A 14237-nucleotide genomic window follows, 5' to 3' on the forward strand; every position below is an offset into this window, starting at 1 on the left:
AATCTCCGCAAAAGAAAAGTTACTTCTTCTCTAAAAAAAACTCTCCCAAATCATACCATAACAAAAAGAATGCAATCATTCAAAACAATATCTGAAACAAGCTGGGTTGAAAAGTGTTAACCCATAGAACAAACATGACATTTTAGTATCTGAGTTCATTTCAATAAGCAATACTTTATCTATTTTTTAAAAATCCTGTTGGCCACATAGATGGACACAAATACAATCATATAGGTTGAAAGTTAGCATTTTACTGCCAACACCTTCATTGCTTTACTTTAAAAAAACGCAGACCACAGACCAGGCTTAAAAAAACGGACAGTGATCAATATACAACACTATGCTAGAGCTATGAAACAATCGACAAAAGACAACTAAGACTTCACCATGTCGATTTCCTGGCGTTTACGGCTCGATATGCCAGGAAAGACGCCCAAGTTTACGCAGACATGCGTCTTGTTTGTTATCAATTTTTTTCTCAGTTACAGCCAAAAACCGCTAGACAGACGTCTTAAAGAAGATGCCGATGCCGCTGTTATCGGCGGGAGAGCCTTGGGCACCAATATTGCTTATCACTTGGCTAAAGTTGGAATGAAAGATGTGATTCTACCGGAGAAATCCGAACTTACTGCAGGCGCAACGTGGCACCCGGTAATGCCTGCATGTCTTCCGCGACCTTTTACAGCCTATCCACCTTAATCCAGGTTATTACATTTAGAAAAGTGGAAAAATACTGATGTGAAATCGCTTTTTAACGTAGAAATCACAAGTCTGAATTTACAAGTGAACAACGAAACTAAAGACCGAAGCGACAAACGCAACGAATTCTAAACAAATTAAACGTTGCAAAGTGGTGGTTCATCTCGTGCAGTTGTGCAATCTTGTTCTCTCTTTGCATGCACCGTAAGGCTCACGCAGCTTGATCAGACTGCAGGCTCGACTGCTCAGTCAACAAATTCCACAACTGATGAAATCTAACGGTTTTAAATTTGGTATAATGTTGGGAAACATGTGAAAGTACTGTCATGAAGTATGTTAAAGGTGAAACTGTATATCATTTCACTTCACAAGAGGTAGGGTAATTCCGTGTCAAAGTGCCCGATTCTGGGCCTCCTATAGAAAGGGAAGCGGGTTAATATTCCCGAACTGGAACACGGATATTACCACCTGGTGGTGGGTGCGGCAACGCAACCGAACCCAGAGACGCCGGCGGGAGCCCCAGAAAGAGTTCTCTTTTCCTTGTAACAGGCTTCCACCCTGAAATCAGATTGTCTGGAGATAGGGTTTAATGCCTGGTAAAGCACCACACTTCTTGTGGTGTCCGGTGCGTTCTCGACGGCCCTTGAAAATCCGGGGGGGGGGGACAATGATTTTCGTGTCCGGTCGTACTCATAACCACAGCAGGTCTCCAAGATGAGCAGCCTCTGGTTTAATCCTGACCATGCTATTTGTTTATATATGTGTCTCCATTGTAAGATATTGTAAATAACGAAAGTATTGTGACATGAAAGTGTGACATGAGAGTCGGTTTAAAAATAACACATGACTAGGTGGGAAACACTTTTATTTTGTTTTTAATCTTTGTTTTTAATTTTTATTGTTATTTTTTTTTACTTCTCAAAGTCTTTTGTTTCATACATCATGCCTGTATTGTCAATACAACTTGGTGTTTATATGTATACACAAAACATCACGTTACATCTTGTTTATATACACCAGAAAACTTGCGGAAGACATATGTACAGCAATATACACAATGTTATAATCAAAACTCCCTAAAATATTTCAAATGCCTTTAAAAGAAACCTATTAAACTCTTTTTAAACATCTCCCTTTCTTCTACCTTTCCCTTCTATAAAGCTTGTGGCTTCGCTATAAATAGTGTTTATAGGTTCAGTTATTTCATCATTTCAGTGAAAGCATACTATGAAACTTTTGGTTAACTTTCATTTTAAGTAGTTAAACACAAGTTTATGAAACTTTGAAGCTTTCTTTAAATAAAGTTACATGTAAGGAATGTCCAAATTTCAAAACAGTAAAACAATTCCTTTCTTTGTTTTCTCCTTTTACTGCGCCTTTCGATAACATGCCGACTCTAAAATTCAAAGCTCAACCGACAAATGCAGTTTTCGCTACCGTCAATCAAATGTTCGGCGGCTCCTCCCAGCTTCTGACTACTGCCTAAGACTGTTTCGTTGCCTGAACTGAGCTCAACGATTTGATTACCTCGTGCTCGGTAGTGGTCGGAAGCTGGGAGGAACCGCCGAACATTTGATTGATTGTAGCGAAAAGAGCATTTGTCGGTTAAGCTTTAAATTTGAGAGTCCCCATGTTATTGAAAGGCGCAGTAAAACTTTTTGAAAGTGTTAAAGCTACACACAGCTGCAGTCTCAAAGTTTTTTCAAATACACTATAACTTAAAAACATGCACATACGCATTTGCATCTTTTTTTCAGCAATGCTACCCAACATCTTGGCCATAATCTTGATCTTTAGAATCAGTGGGTAATAAATGCCTCTTGTAGGGGTAATAATCTTCCATTTCATCTCAAGACCTTTCTTAAACTTGCCAGGATATTTTATAACCTGACATGAAGTTTTGTTTGTCTTGGGAACCATGCATGAATCTTGCCTTCGTCATGATTATGTTCGGAAACTCTCCACTCTGGGATGAACCTTCTCAAACCTAAGATTATAACAAAAATTTTAATGTTACAAAATACAAGATTGTAGTTCTCAAATCAAAATAGAACTTAAAATTCCACATCCTCAAGTAATAACATAACCCATTGTAACATTTTCATTAGTTGAAGCGAAAAAATTAGTCATTCCAGCTACAAGACCACCACTGAAATATTCTTGAAAATAGATCAGAACTGATTATTGTAGAACAGTGTACACAGTTACCAATGTACAGTTGTACATGATGCTTACATTCAGTTTCACTTCATAAAAGCCACATGTGTACAGGTATAAAGCCACTCAAAAACCTTTACAAAGTAACATGCACTCATAAACAAGCATCAAGGGCACTATATTGGTCTTCATGTACAGGAGGGCATTACTTTTTTAAATTAAACAACTGATCAGACTTACTTGCTGAGTTTGAAGATAGGTTTATCACTATCAGAAGCATTCAGATGTTTAGGTTTCCTGAAAATGAATATGTACGTTTCGTATCAAGATGAGTTCACACAACCATTACTCTACATCTCATTCTGTCAGCTCTACACTCAATCTATTAAACATTCATTCACAGCCTTTTTTTATTTATTTGATTGCATTTTGTTTTGTTTTATTTTTTTATTTTTTATTTTTTTTTTTTTTTGCTGTTGTTTTTACTATACTAGAGATTTTGTGAGACTATAACATGTTGATATCCCCAAGCAAAAAATACATGTCAGAGATGCCAGAACCTACATGTACATGTAAAAAAAAAAATTGAAACTGGGAGATTGGCAATTTTACCATCTTGGCGCTTAAAAAAGCTATTCAAATTACTTGTAAAGCGTGGCTAATTCAACCACAAAAATGCGTCAAATATCAAAAATTTCCAATAAAAAATGCGAAATTAAAGTAGATCAAAAAATATCTGAATGTGTATTTTTACAGGCCCTCTTTAGTATTCTCCAGGGCCGGGTTGCTTGAAAGTTGGTTAACACTAACCCAGGATTAAAAGTTAACCGAAACATTAATTTTTCTCACATAAAAATGCTTTCTACTGCTTATGTTTTGTCTAGTTTGAGCTTAGTCAAGCTCAAAACTGAAGGACACAGTATAAACAGAAAACCTCACCGAAAATTTACAAAACTCAAATCAAAATTCTCGCTAATCCTGGATTAGCTTAATTGGGCTTTGAACAACCCAGTCCAGAAGATTTGGTGACCTGTACAGGAGACTGGGAGATATGTTAGATGTATACAGGAGACTCCCAACAAATGTATATACTGTCATTTACATGCAAGGAGAGCTCTGTTGCGTTTACACAAAGCTTACCTTATTGCATTCCTGTTTTGTATCTCCCTCTTTTCTTCCATTTCCTTTTGTTGTTTCTGCAAATCAACCATTGATTACATAACATTAAACAACCAATAAAATGCTATTCTCACTGCAACTTAAAATAAGCTAAGTAAACGCAGATTCAATTTGTAAGGGACTGTGCTATAATTACCTGGAGGGGGGGGGTTGAAAAATTAGAGGGGGGGCATAGAAGAAAATGACAACAAGAGAGAGGGGGGTTGGATGTAAAATTTAATACATACAGGGGGGCATTACTTTTTCGTTTTGCAAACTGGAAAAGTAGTGGAAGAGTTATTAGAGTTCAAATATAAATACTAACATTGGATTAAAACTGACAAATTTATCAACTCTAAGGTGTTCTGATCTATGAACTGCTGTTTTCCTATCTGTCATGCAGTAGGAAAGGAATGCCTCCTGTTTTATATGTTAAAACAGTGCTACTTTATTGCACTAGGATTTATTAAAACAGGAAACTTTAATTAAAAGTTGCAAAAGTAGCACTATAATGTTATTCAATGAAAAAGAAAGACGCCAATGTTAGCACACATGGCATCATAATTTAGCAGAATGAAAAATCCAACAGTTGAAATTTTAATAGCAATACAAATTTAGAGTGTGGTAAATAAAACACAGTATGATTAAATTGAGCTTCAAGAAAAAAGCTCAATCAGGCAGGAATTCCTGAATAATATTACACAAGCTCAGAGTCCAGTGATTCTGATAACTCTTCAAAAGACTCTGACATATGTCGAAGAGTCATTTGAAGTGATGACAGTTTATGGCGGAGGAAGAACTCCAACAAGTAAACTAGGTATGACGGAATCAATGGGAGGAGACTTTTTTCAAGGGGGGGGGGGGTTAGCCTTAATATTATCATTATGTGAGGGTGGGTTGAAATTAATTTTTGCTTAATAAGAGGGGGGATATGACTTAGTTTTGGGGCATATTTCACCCATTTCCCAGTCCCCCCTCAAGGTAATTATTGCAAAGTCCCTAACTTGTGCAGTTTTCAAATGCGCGAATCTTGTTCTTAATGTAAAGATTTGGAAACCATACCAGTTGATTGTGACATCAGCCCGTCATGCTTACAACTTCAAGTTTGGTCATGTACAAGATTCAACAATTTTATTTTAAAGAAAAAAATAACCAAAGTTATGCAAAATGCTTTCAAACACCTTTCGTTCCGCTCTTTCATCCTTAACCCTCTGTCCTTGTTCGTCAAACCAGTCTCGTTGGTAACCCATAGATAACAAATGCTTAAAGTCCACAGGCTGACTATCTCTAAACAAAAAGCATTAATCAAATGTATGATAAAAATTTCTGAGACTCCTAAATTAAGTTAAGCTGACATACACTGTAGTTTTTTCCCAAGTGGTGGGGGTAAAATTATAAACCAAAAACCATCTGTCGGAGGTGCTACATGTATTACTGCACATGTCATGTATTTCTAGGAATGTTTCCTAAGAAAACACATTTCAACTAGCAGGAAATTATACCCTGATTTAGTGACCATAAAAGATTGAGAGTCCATTTGCTTTTCTAACTATGACAGGTGATTATCTAGAGTATACACATACAGTAGCATTGTGTAGCAGGCTCCACATCAATCTAATGTCTCACATCACCGCATTTCATTTCATACTCTACAGTGAATTTACTGACCATATACTTGTTTATTTTTTCTTACATTTTTGGTAGTCTAACTTGTCTTCTTTGTGTCTGATAGTCACTTTTTTGTGCTTCCATCAGTTCCTCATATCTCTTGTCTGGCTTGTGAGTTTTCTTCAAAGGTGGAAGTCTAACATTATTGGGCTTCCTCTCTCTTGCATCTTTAGCATCCCTGCAATAGAATAATTCAGAAAAATGTCAAGTATTAATATAGAAAAATTAACGATCAATATGCGTTGTTATCCTTATACATGTATTTAACTCTCTGGTGTGTCTCTTCAACTATGGAGAGTGTAAACCCTTCCAGTTCAAAGCTCAAAAATATCAATTCTCCTAAACTTCTGGTTGCCATATATTTCCTAGCTACAATTGTATAATGTTAGTTCCAAGAACTTGGTGGCACATCAGGATATTAGGTAAAGATTTTGTTTGGTTCCCACCACTTGCCCTGTGGGAGGCTCAGTGGTCTCATGGTTAGTGCATTCAACGTCAGATCAAGAGGTCTAGTTCCGGGGCAAGGCACTTCACTCTCTCAGTGCCTCTCTCCACCCAGGTGTATAAAAGGGTACCGGCAACCTTAATACTGGGGGTAGCTCTGCAATGGACAAGCATCCCATCCAGGAGGGGGGGGGCGTAGAAATAATATGCCTTTGCACTTCATGCTATAGTAACTGCATGGGCTAAGCTCCAGCCTGATGGGTCACTTGGCTCATATGCAGACTTACATGTACCATCACTTGCCTGCTTGGCAATGCATTTTTAGTTTTCTTAGTGTATTCTTACCGTTGCCATTTTGAAAGGTTGTCATGTCCCATGATCGGTCGCTTGGTTCGATATGATGCCGTCACATATTGATCATCATCTGGTACATCATGGACATGGACATACCATTCTGGAAGGACATGATATCTGAAAAGACCACACAACATTAGAGACTCATACATGAGTGTTTTTTGCCCTGAACATGTACCCAGTCCTTATTGAAACCTGCTGACAGCAGTCACCTCTTTACTACATCCATTTAATTCTGTACCAAAGACTCCCGTAGAGATTCACCTAATACTCAGAGTACATGGTCGTAGATGCAGCATCACTGAAGATTCTTACCCCTCTTTGTGTTCTGTGTGTTCCTCCTGGCATTGACCGGCATAACCAGATTCCTCCAGTTCATCTTCAACTGGATGCTCATGATCAAACCAGTCTACTCTTGGGTAAGGAATTGGTTCCTCCGTTTTCAGGGGTGGACTGCGAAATGCCAAAAGGTTCTTCCTTCCACCCCCCTTGGCAAGTTTAATGTAGTTTGAGTCAGTGTCTCTGATCCACTTTCTTCTGAAGTGTCTGTCATCACCTTCAGGAATGGCTGACTCATCTGGTAATCCCCCAATCCCTGGGATCTGTGATGCAGGAGGTACTGCCTTGGGAGATTGGACAGCCCTTTTACTGGGAGCATGGTAGTACCAGTCTATCGAAAAAATAAAAGAGTCAGGTGAACGAAACTACAACATCACAGTCATTCCTCTACAATGTGGCCACCTCTCGACAACTACAGTATTAGGCTTACAGTACGTACTTTTCACCCTTAACGTTTCTCCCTTCCACTGAATAGGCTCAAAAGAATCACTAAGCAAAAAATATTCTTAGCATTTAGAGCGATCTTTGAACTTCTGCTTCAAGATCGGGCCACTTGGAATTCACAGTAAGGCTCAGTTCATACGTCGCATTTCTGCTGTGTCGAATTCAATTCCACTAAGTGCGGCAGAAATGCGACTGTGGATTCATACGTCGCACTTGTGTCGCACTTAATTCAGAATTTATACTGTCGGGTATGTCGGCCAGCAGAAAATGTTTTACATGTAGAGTATTCAGTATGGCGGACGAAAATACTGAGCGACGAAGGACTTTAATTTTGCTAAAAACTGTTCGCCAATGGAAAGAGAAGGAGAAGGCTGACGACGGAGCAGTATGTGTTGCAATATGTTCAGGTTGCATTGGGTCGAGAATGGCTAAATTTCTTCTTTTTCTTTGGCGGGAACACATTTACGCATGCTCATTACATTAACATAATGTGTGCATTAGATTCGACACGGCAGAAATTCGACGTCTGAAGCGGTGTCGCATTTCTGTCGGATAATGCGACAAGACCAGTCGAACGTGCGGCAGAAATGCGGCAGCCGATTCAGACGTCGAATTTCTGTCGAATTTAATTCGTTGAATTGAATTCGACACGGCAGAAATGCGACGTATGAACCTGGCCTTAGCTTCAAGTCGCACATCAAAGTTAAAGATTTTCACGTCTTTGCTTTGTTGTTTACAGACCGTAAGTTTCTTGTAAATTAATACGTGTAAAACCAAGATTAAAGGAACCTAAACACGATTTAGGTGGCAAAAAAACAACTACGACCTACATTACACAAAACTCTCGCTTCCACTTTGTCCTTTGCTGTGACAACAAGTGAGACTTTACATGTTTGCTTAGAGCGTAACATGGCGGCTGAAACGAAGATTTCACAAATCTTCATAATTGTAAAAGCTAAAAAAACCCGTGAACTACCTACCTTGGGTTGAAATATGTGGGTTAGGCATCTATATCTTTTAACTACCTCGAAAGAATCTCTCAATTCTGTCGTATTGTTTTCGTGGATATTCCTTACTGCTGAAAAATAGACGAGGCGGTTCGCTTTAAAAAGATTGTGTTTGTTTCTATGGTAACAGGATTCGCCGCCATCGTTGCGTGACGATACGTCACACGTCACAGTAAGAAAGCAAACGTCGTTCCCAGGCTCTCTACAATGGAGGCAGAGGAGAGAGAGCCTAGGAACAAGGTTAAAATCGAGTAGTTCTCTTGTGGAAAGTCATTAATATTTCCTCTCTTATTTACGGATTCATTTTTTTCTTTTTTTTTTTAATCAGAAATAAAACTTTCTCATGTACGTTAGAAAATTACCCAGAGAACTGGTAACGTGACAAATGTGCGTGCCAGATCAACCTCGTTCCTTGCAAGCGGGCTAGCCAGATGGCTAATTTTTTACCTGCATATAGATTGCATAACTTGTCGTCTGCCTGCGGTTCTTGCTGGTTAAACCGCAAATTCAATACTAATCTACGATAGAGTCCACTCGATCAGTTTATCTTTTTATGTAATCGCTTTTGGAATCATCTCAACAACAGAATTCTCATTTCGTGGCGACATTTTTCTTGTTGACGCCGTTTGAGTGGATGTGGCCTCTTCTAAGAATAAAACTCTTTCTTTTGTAACAGCTAGCATGTCATTTCTATGGTACATGGCCTGACCCAGAAGTATCGTTTATGTGTTTTATAAGCCACCAGATATGTGTAGCTGTACCCCTTCCGGTATGTGAACGCTGTATAAATCGATGGGGGAAAACTGACTCGGCCGGCGTAACTTACAGCATGGCCCTCGAGCCCGGTTAGTAAGAAGTAGTATAATGGGATTTGAAGTTAGTTCTGTGTCATGCGACTTGAGTAGCACCGGTGAGGAGTAGTGTTAGCGAGAATTTGTTGTTTCTTACAATCAGGGCACAACTGATTTAAATGATCTTATTCACTGAATGCTATGAGATCAGTCGATGTCTCTGCATGTCATATTCTTAGAATGTAGCGTTTGTTTGTTTAATTTTCTTTGCCATTTCAAAATATGAATGAATGAATGCTTCATTTAAAATATATCTACGGAATTTTTATCTGTTTGGTTATTCTAGGGGAACTTGAGTATTCTCGAATTTACTGGGGCTTTTTTGTCCATTTCCCGAAAACCTTAGGTCTTATCGCCTTTCCGAAAATGATCACTGACCTTTTATCGGTACCCAAAACGACATTTTTAACAATCCGAAATCAACAGTCATTAAATTTCTCATATCACGAAAGTTCGAGATGACAATTTGCTTAAGAAAAACACAGGGGACTGAAGGCCTTCCGGACAGATAATTTACTGAAACGATCCGTTGGGTGCCTAAGCTTCAAGTCACGAGATATCAGCTGATAACTAAACATCTCCTCACCAGAAAATCGTATGACTGAACTAAAAGAAGTCATCATGTGTATTGATAAAAGTGAACAGTGTCGCAGATAGCCGCAATCGCCCCTCGTATGCGAATCCAGCGGAACAGTCGGTGTTGCCCTTAGTTTTGAAACCTTTTTCAAGCAAAGATGAAATCCCTTCTTTCGCTGCTGCTGCTCCTTGCAACTTTCGTCAAGGCTTCTCCTACCTTCGAGGGAAAGCTGGTGAGTTTAAATAAGCATTGAAATACATGTTACTTTAAAATCGGCTTGTCCCTGGCTTACATTTGGAAGCCAGACTTTGCTGCCTCTGATACTGCTGAATATCTTAGCGACAGAAGTAATCGAGACTGCACATCTCACACGGTCCTTCCATACAATTATGCCTAAGGACTTACGCTTTTTCCTTTTTATCAGAATGTATTTTATAACAATATCGAAATTTGCTCAATTTTAAGAATATTTTAAGAATAACCCCGAGGCTGAGATTTTGAGCGTTGAAAATTTGTAAATACAACACAATTATATGTTTTAACTTAACCATATAGAAAATTTTTCTTCTCTCCAAACGGCAAAACTGGCCAAAAAACAGCACTGGCTGAATTTTCGATGCTAACAACATTTCTGCAAGAAGTTATGTGTGTCATATTAGAATTTATTGTCTATAGTCTGGCTCCAAAATTACTTTAACGCCGTCAAAGCCATGATAGGACAGATAACCTGACGTTGTGTCGAGATTATCCACCTTGTATTCCTAAGAACATTCAAAAGAATATTTTCAGCCTAAAATAAGCAGAAAAATAAGAATATTTATCCTGGGCCGGAAAAACAATATACTTATCAGAAAAGAAAGAGTGTATTTCAAAATCTAGAGCCTGTTTTAAATCCATTTCACCATCGTGGTGTTATGAAGCTCAATAACTTGTATAGAATTTAGCATTTTTGGTTCGTGATCATAAGTTGTTTATCATTTTATAGCCAGCACGTTAAAGTCTTGTGATTCTAGGGTCCGATATCGTGATGGTATTTAAATGCGAGTGCATTTGCTAGTCAAGTAATAGTAGTAGATTAGATATAAATTGTGCTTGACGGAAGGTAGACCAAAAAATAAAAGATAGAGTCTCGGTACCTTCTCTTCTCAATAGTATAACTAACCCATAGTAGTGTCAATTCTTAATTTCAGTCTGTTCATGGCACCGACTTGATAATGCAGGGATACATTCCTCGATCTTGTTTGGACTACCTTCGGCGTGGCATCCGTCGAACTGGCCTTTACGTCCTTTTCGACCACAACGGCCAGGTTTACCGGGCGTTTTGTGACTTCTCAAGTGAGCCGCCGTTGTCAGCTTGGACTCTAGTCATGTCCTGGGTGACTACGAAATACCAGAACATGACCAATTTTAAATCCAGGGCATTTTATGAAGATGCTCCCGTCAACGAGGAAATTCCAAATTGGGAAATCTACCGCCAGACTTTGGCTCGAATGACTAACATCCGTAAACACTCAACCCACTGGCGCGCAACCTGCAACTTCCAACTTCGCGCCGGAATAATCATTTACAAAGATTACCTCAGGGGAAAATTCAGCGACTTCGACATCATGTTACAAGGGGCCATGGGATGGTGTCACCGTGTAGAGTATATCAACATTCTTGGGAATGCTGGTGGAAGTGGCACTACAGTTAGATTTTGGCAGTATTCTGGCGGCTACTTGCTTCACATCGAGAGCTCTTATGAAGGCTGTGAATTTACTCCCCCACCGTACCCAAGACTGCGAGTAGTAGACTACTTCGGTTACTATGGAGATGGACTAAACCCCGAATTCACTTGTTCCCGAGATGCGTCTTCTACAACCCAGTGGTGGTTTGGCGGATACTTAGGAGAACACTGATCTTCAGTGGCGGAATAATATCTCTTTCCCTGCCCGTACCGTTTGCCGTGATAAAGTAAAAGTTCATCAGAAATTGTCAATGCGTCACAACATAGACTATGAGTAATCCCTGTTTCGCTTAGTTCGTCGAGCGCGACGCGAAAGAAAACCGTAAGAAAGAAATGGCCGCGCGAAATCCTGTGCTCGGCTGTCTTTTTTTTTCCTCGCGGCTAGGTTTACGCTTACGCTCGACGGACTATGCAAAAGAGGGACTACTGGCAGTCTAGTTATCAGATAATCAAAAATCAGTAACTCAGTGGCCATCATCAGAAATTGACAAATACTTCCTGTAGTTTTACTGGATCTGTTAGAATAAGGGTGTTATTGTAAAGACATGATTAAATGAGACACAAACCCCTAAAACAGCATACTAATTTTAAACCAATGTCCTCACAAAAGTTACCCTGTTCTCGGCGGTCTTACTGGTTTTGTTTTCAAAAGCAGTTTTTTTTGCGTTTTTCGTAATCAGGACAACTAGCTGGAATGAGCATATGTTGAGGATTTTACTCTTTAGGGGCTGAAAACTAGCTCAGCAACCTAAATTAAACAACCATTTATTAATAAATTATGATCAGTTCTGGACTTCTTACTTATGTCTCCAACCCGAAACCAAAAGATAACTCTGAAACATGTAGAAATAAATCGTAATTATTACGAAAATTTCTTTTATTTACCTCTTCTTGTTAGCATATCACTGTAAATAAGTAGGGTGATCAAGGAAAGCTCTTGGAAAGCTAAGAAATGAGCAGCATTTGCATAATTAAAGAATGGCGCAAGGGACCACGCGGGGCCTAGGCACGAGTTGACGGACATATAGTAACATTTCGAATTATTTGAGTACTTTCTCCACATACTTTAATTTAGGTTTTTTTCAGGAACAAACGGATTTGAAATATCCAAACATTCTTCAGTTTTTGTCGTTCCTGTTTAGCAACTAAAGGAAACATCAACTTCTCCTGGTCTTCAATATATATATCTTATTAGATGTTTTGATGTGTAGTATCACTTTATATTTTTACGAGTTGTGCCGGGCGCAGCCCGAATCAACTATCAGGTATAGAAATCGAGAGCAAATAATCTAATTGTTTTAGTTTAAATCTACTAGTCGTTCAAAACTTTCATCTAAATCCTCTTCACAGACACTTCGAAAACACAAAGAAGCGGCCCCCAGCGCACGCTGCTACGCTACTTACTATCTATCACAGAATAGAACGTGAGTAGCGTAGCCAATCAGAGGACGTCATTCGTAATAGAAAGCTAGTAGATTTATACTAAAACTTGATAGAAACACGGTACATGTTTTCTATTTTTCAACTATTACACATTTGGGCTCAAAATGTAACCAGACTCCCCCCTTAGACTTCTAGGGGTAGTGGTGGGGAGTTATATGATTAAGATAAAGAATGCAAAGTGGACTTTCGTCTTCGTTGAAGTGCTGTTGTCTTTGTTCTCGGCAATTCTTCGGCGGCAGTCATTTTATTTTATATGCAGCATCTTACTGGGTCTTGACTCATTCAACGTCAGCTCAGTGCAATCAGTTTAATATCCCCCCTCCATCCTCAGCGTTTTTTTTTTTCTTTTTTGGGGGTTTCTTTTACCGCGAGGTCATAAGGGTATGGTTTTCTTAGAAATGTACGTGCTTTCCTTGAGATAGCTGTTGTTTGCCACAGATGATGAGATGATTGCGTGCACGATGCCTTCACGAGTTAAAGCGTTATTGGAAAATGAGGATCAATAAACGGATCCGGGGTGCTGCTGGAACCCTGTGGATTCTAGCACTGGAAACGGCCATTCGTTTACAGTGCACTCGACTAAAGCACTTATCCTCTATTACACCAGTCGTACAACTTGAAAAGCGCCAGTGAAGAGGAGCACGGTTAGCGAGAATTTGTTGGCACAGCGGAATTTAAATGATCTTATTCAAAACCTGTGAGATCAGTTAAAATCTCTGCATGACATATTCTTAGAACGTAGCGGTTTGTTTTTTTTTTTATATTGTTTTGCCATTTCAAAATATATCTACGAAATATCAATGTATCAACAGCTATGTATAAGCCAAGCTATGCAATGTATAAGGCAAGGAACAGTAATATGAAAACGAACGCGCTTTTTCAATCTGAAGGCTACCTAATTTTGGAATTCACTTCCACTCTACGGGCACTGTTCTAACAGATCAGTTCGGGATTCCCTTTCCGGATTTCGATTGTCCAATTACGATTGATATGCTTCGAGTCACGAGATATCAGCTGACAAATCTTAACATCTTACCAAAAAATCGTATGACTGAACTAAATTAAGAAGTCGTGTTAATGTGTATTGATAAAAGGTTGGCAGTGCCGCAGATAGCCGCAGTGGCTCATCGCATGCGAATCCATCGGAAGCGTAGTGTTTCCCTTTTTGAAACTTTTTCGAGCAAAGATGAAATCCCTTCTTTTGCTGTTGCTTGTGACTTTCCTTAAGGCTTCTCCTACCTTCGAAGGAAAGCTGGTAAAGTTCAACTGAACAAGCATTTAAATCGCATGTTTCAACTTTGCTAGCTCTGACACTGCTTAATATCTTAGCGACAGAAGTCATCTGGACTACAAAACCCGTCCTTCCAAGC

At 39.1% G+C, this 14237-nt stretch overlaps 2 protein-coding genes across 2 annotated transcripts; one reads left to right on the top strand and one right to left on the bottom strand.

Moving 5' to 3' along the window:
- Nucleotides 1-1568: 1568 nt before the first annotated feature.
- LOC145470121 (uncharacterized protein C7orf57 homolog) lies at nt 1569-8454 on the bottom strand. The gene is made up of 8 exons (XM_081453954.1): nt 8244-8454; nt 6796-7150; nt 6472-6597; nt 5708-5860; nt 5196-5301; nt 3997-4052; nt 3097-3153; nt 1569-2686 (listed from the first exon to the last, which is right to left on the bottom strand). Exons 1-8 carry the CDS (start codon nt 8269-8271, stop codon nt 2644-2646), a joined length of 924 nt encoding a protein of 307 aa, XP_081310080.1. The 5' UTR covers nt 8272-8454; the 3' UTR covers nt 1569-2643.
- Nucleotides 8455-9531: 1077 nt separating this feature from the next.
- On the top strand, nt 9532-12011 carry LOC145470085 (uncharacterized). The gene is made up of 2 exons (XM_081453913.1): nt 9532-9930; nt 10889-12011. Exons 1-2 carry the CDS (start codon nt 9856-9858, stop codon nt 11594-11596), a joined length of 783 nt encoding a protein of 260 aa, XP_081310039.1. The 5' UTR covers nt 9532-9855; the 3' UTR covers nt 11597-12011.
- Nucleotides 12012-14237: the final 2226 nt, after the last annotated feature.

The sequence above is a fragment of the Orbicella franksi genome, chromosome 15 (assembly GCF_964199315.1).
Source record: "Orbicella franksi chromosome 15, jaOrbFran1.1, whole genome shotgun sequence".
NCBI lineage: Eukaryota > Metazoa > Cnidaria > Anthozoa > Scleractinia > Merulinidae > Orbicella > Orbicella franksi.

What these genes read in the sequence shown, in the direction of transcription:
- LOC145470085 (XM_081453913.1), top strand. Translation starts at nt 9,856, where the DNA reads ATGAAATCCCTTCTTTCGCTGCTGCTGCTCCTTGCAACTTTCGTCAAG. An exon ending in CTACCTTCGAGGGAAAGCTG is followed by an intron (nt 9,931 to 10,888) that starts GTGAGTTTAAAT and finishes TCTTAATTTCAG; the next exon opens with TCTGTTCATGGCACCGACTT.
- LOC145470121 (XM_081453954.1), bottom strand. Translation starts at nt 8,271, where the DNA reads ATGCCTAACCCACATATTTCAACCCAAG. An exon ending in CCCACATATTTCAACCCAAG is followed by an intron (nt 7,151 to 8,243) that starts GTAGGTAGTTCA and finishes TTTTTTCGATAG; the next exon opens with ACTGGTACTACCATGCTCCC. An exon ending in CACACAGAACACAAAGAGGG is followed by an intron (nt 6,598 to 6,795) that starts GTAAGAATCTTC and finishes TGGTCTTTTCAG; the next exon opens with ATATCATGTCCTTCCAGAAT.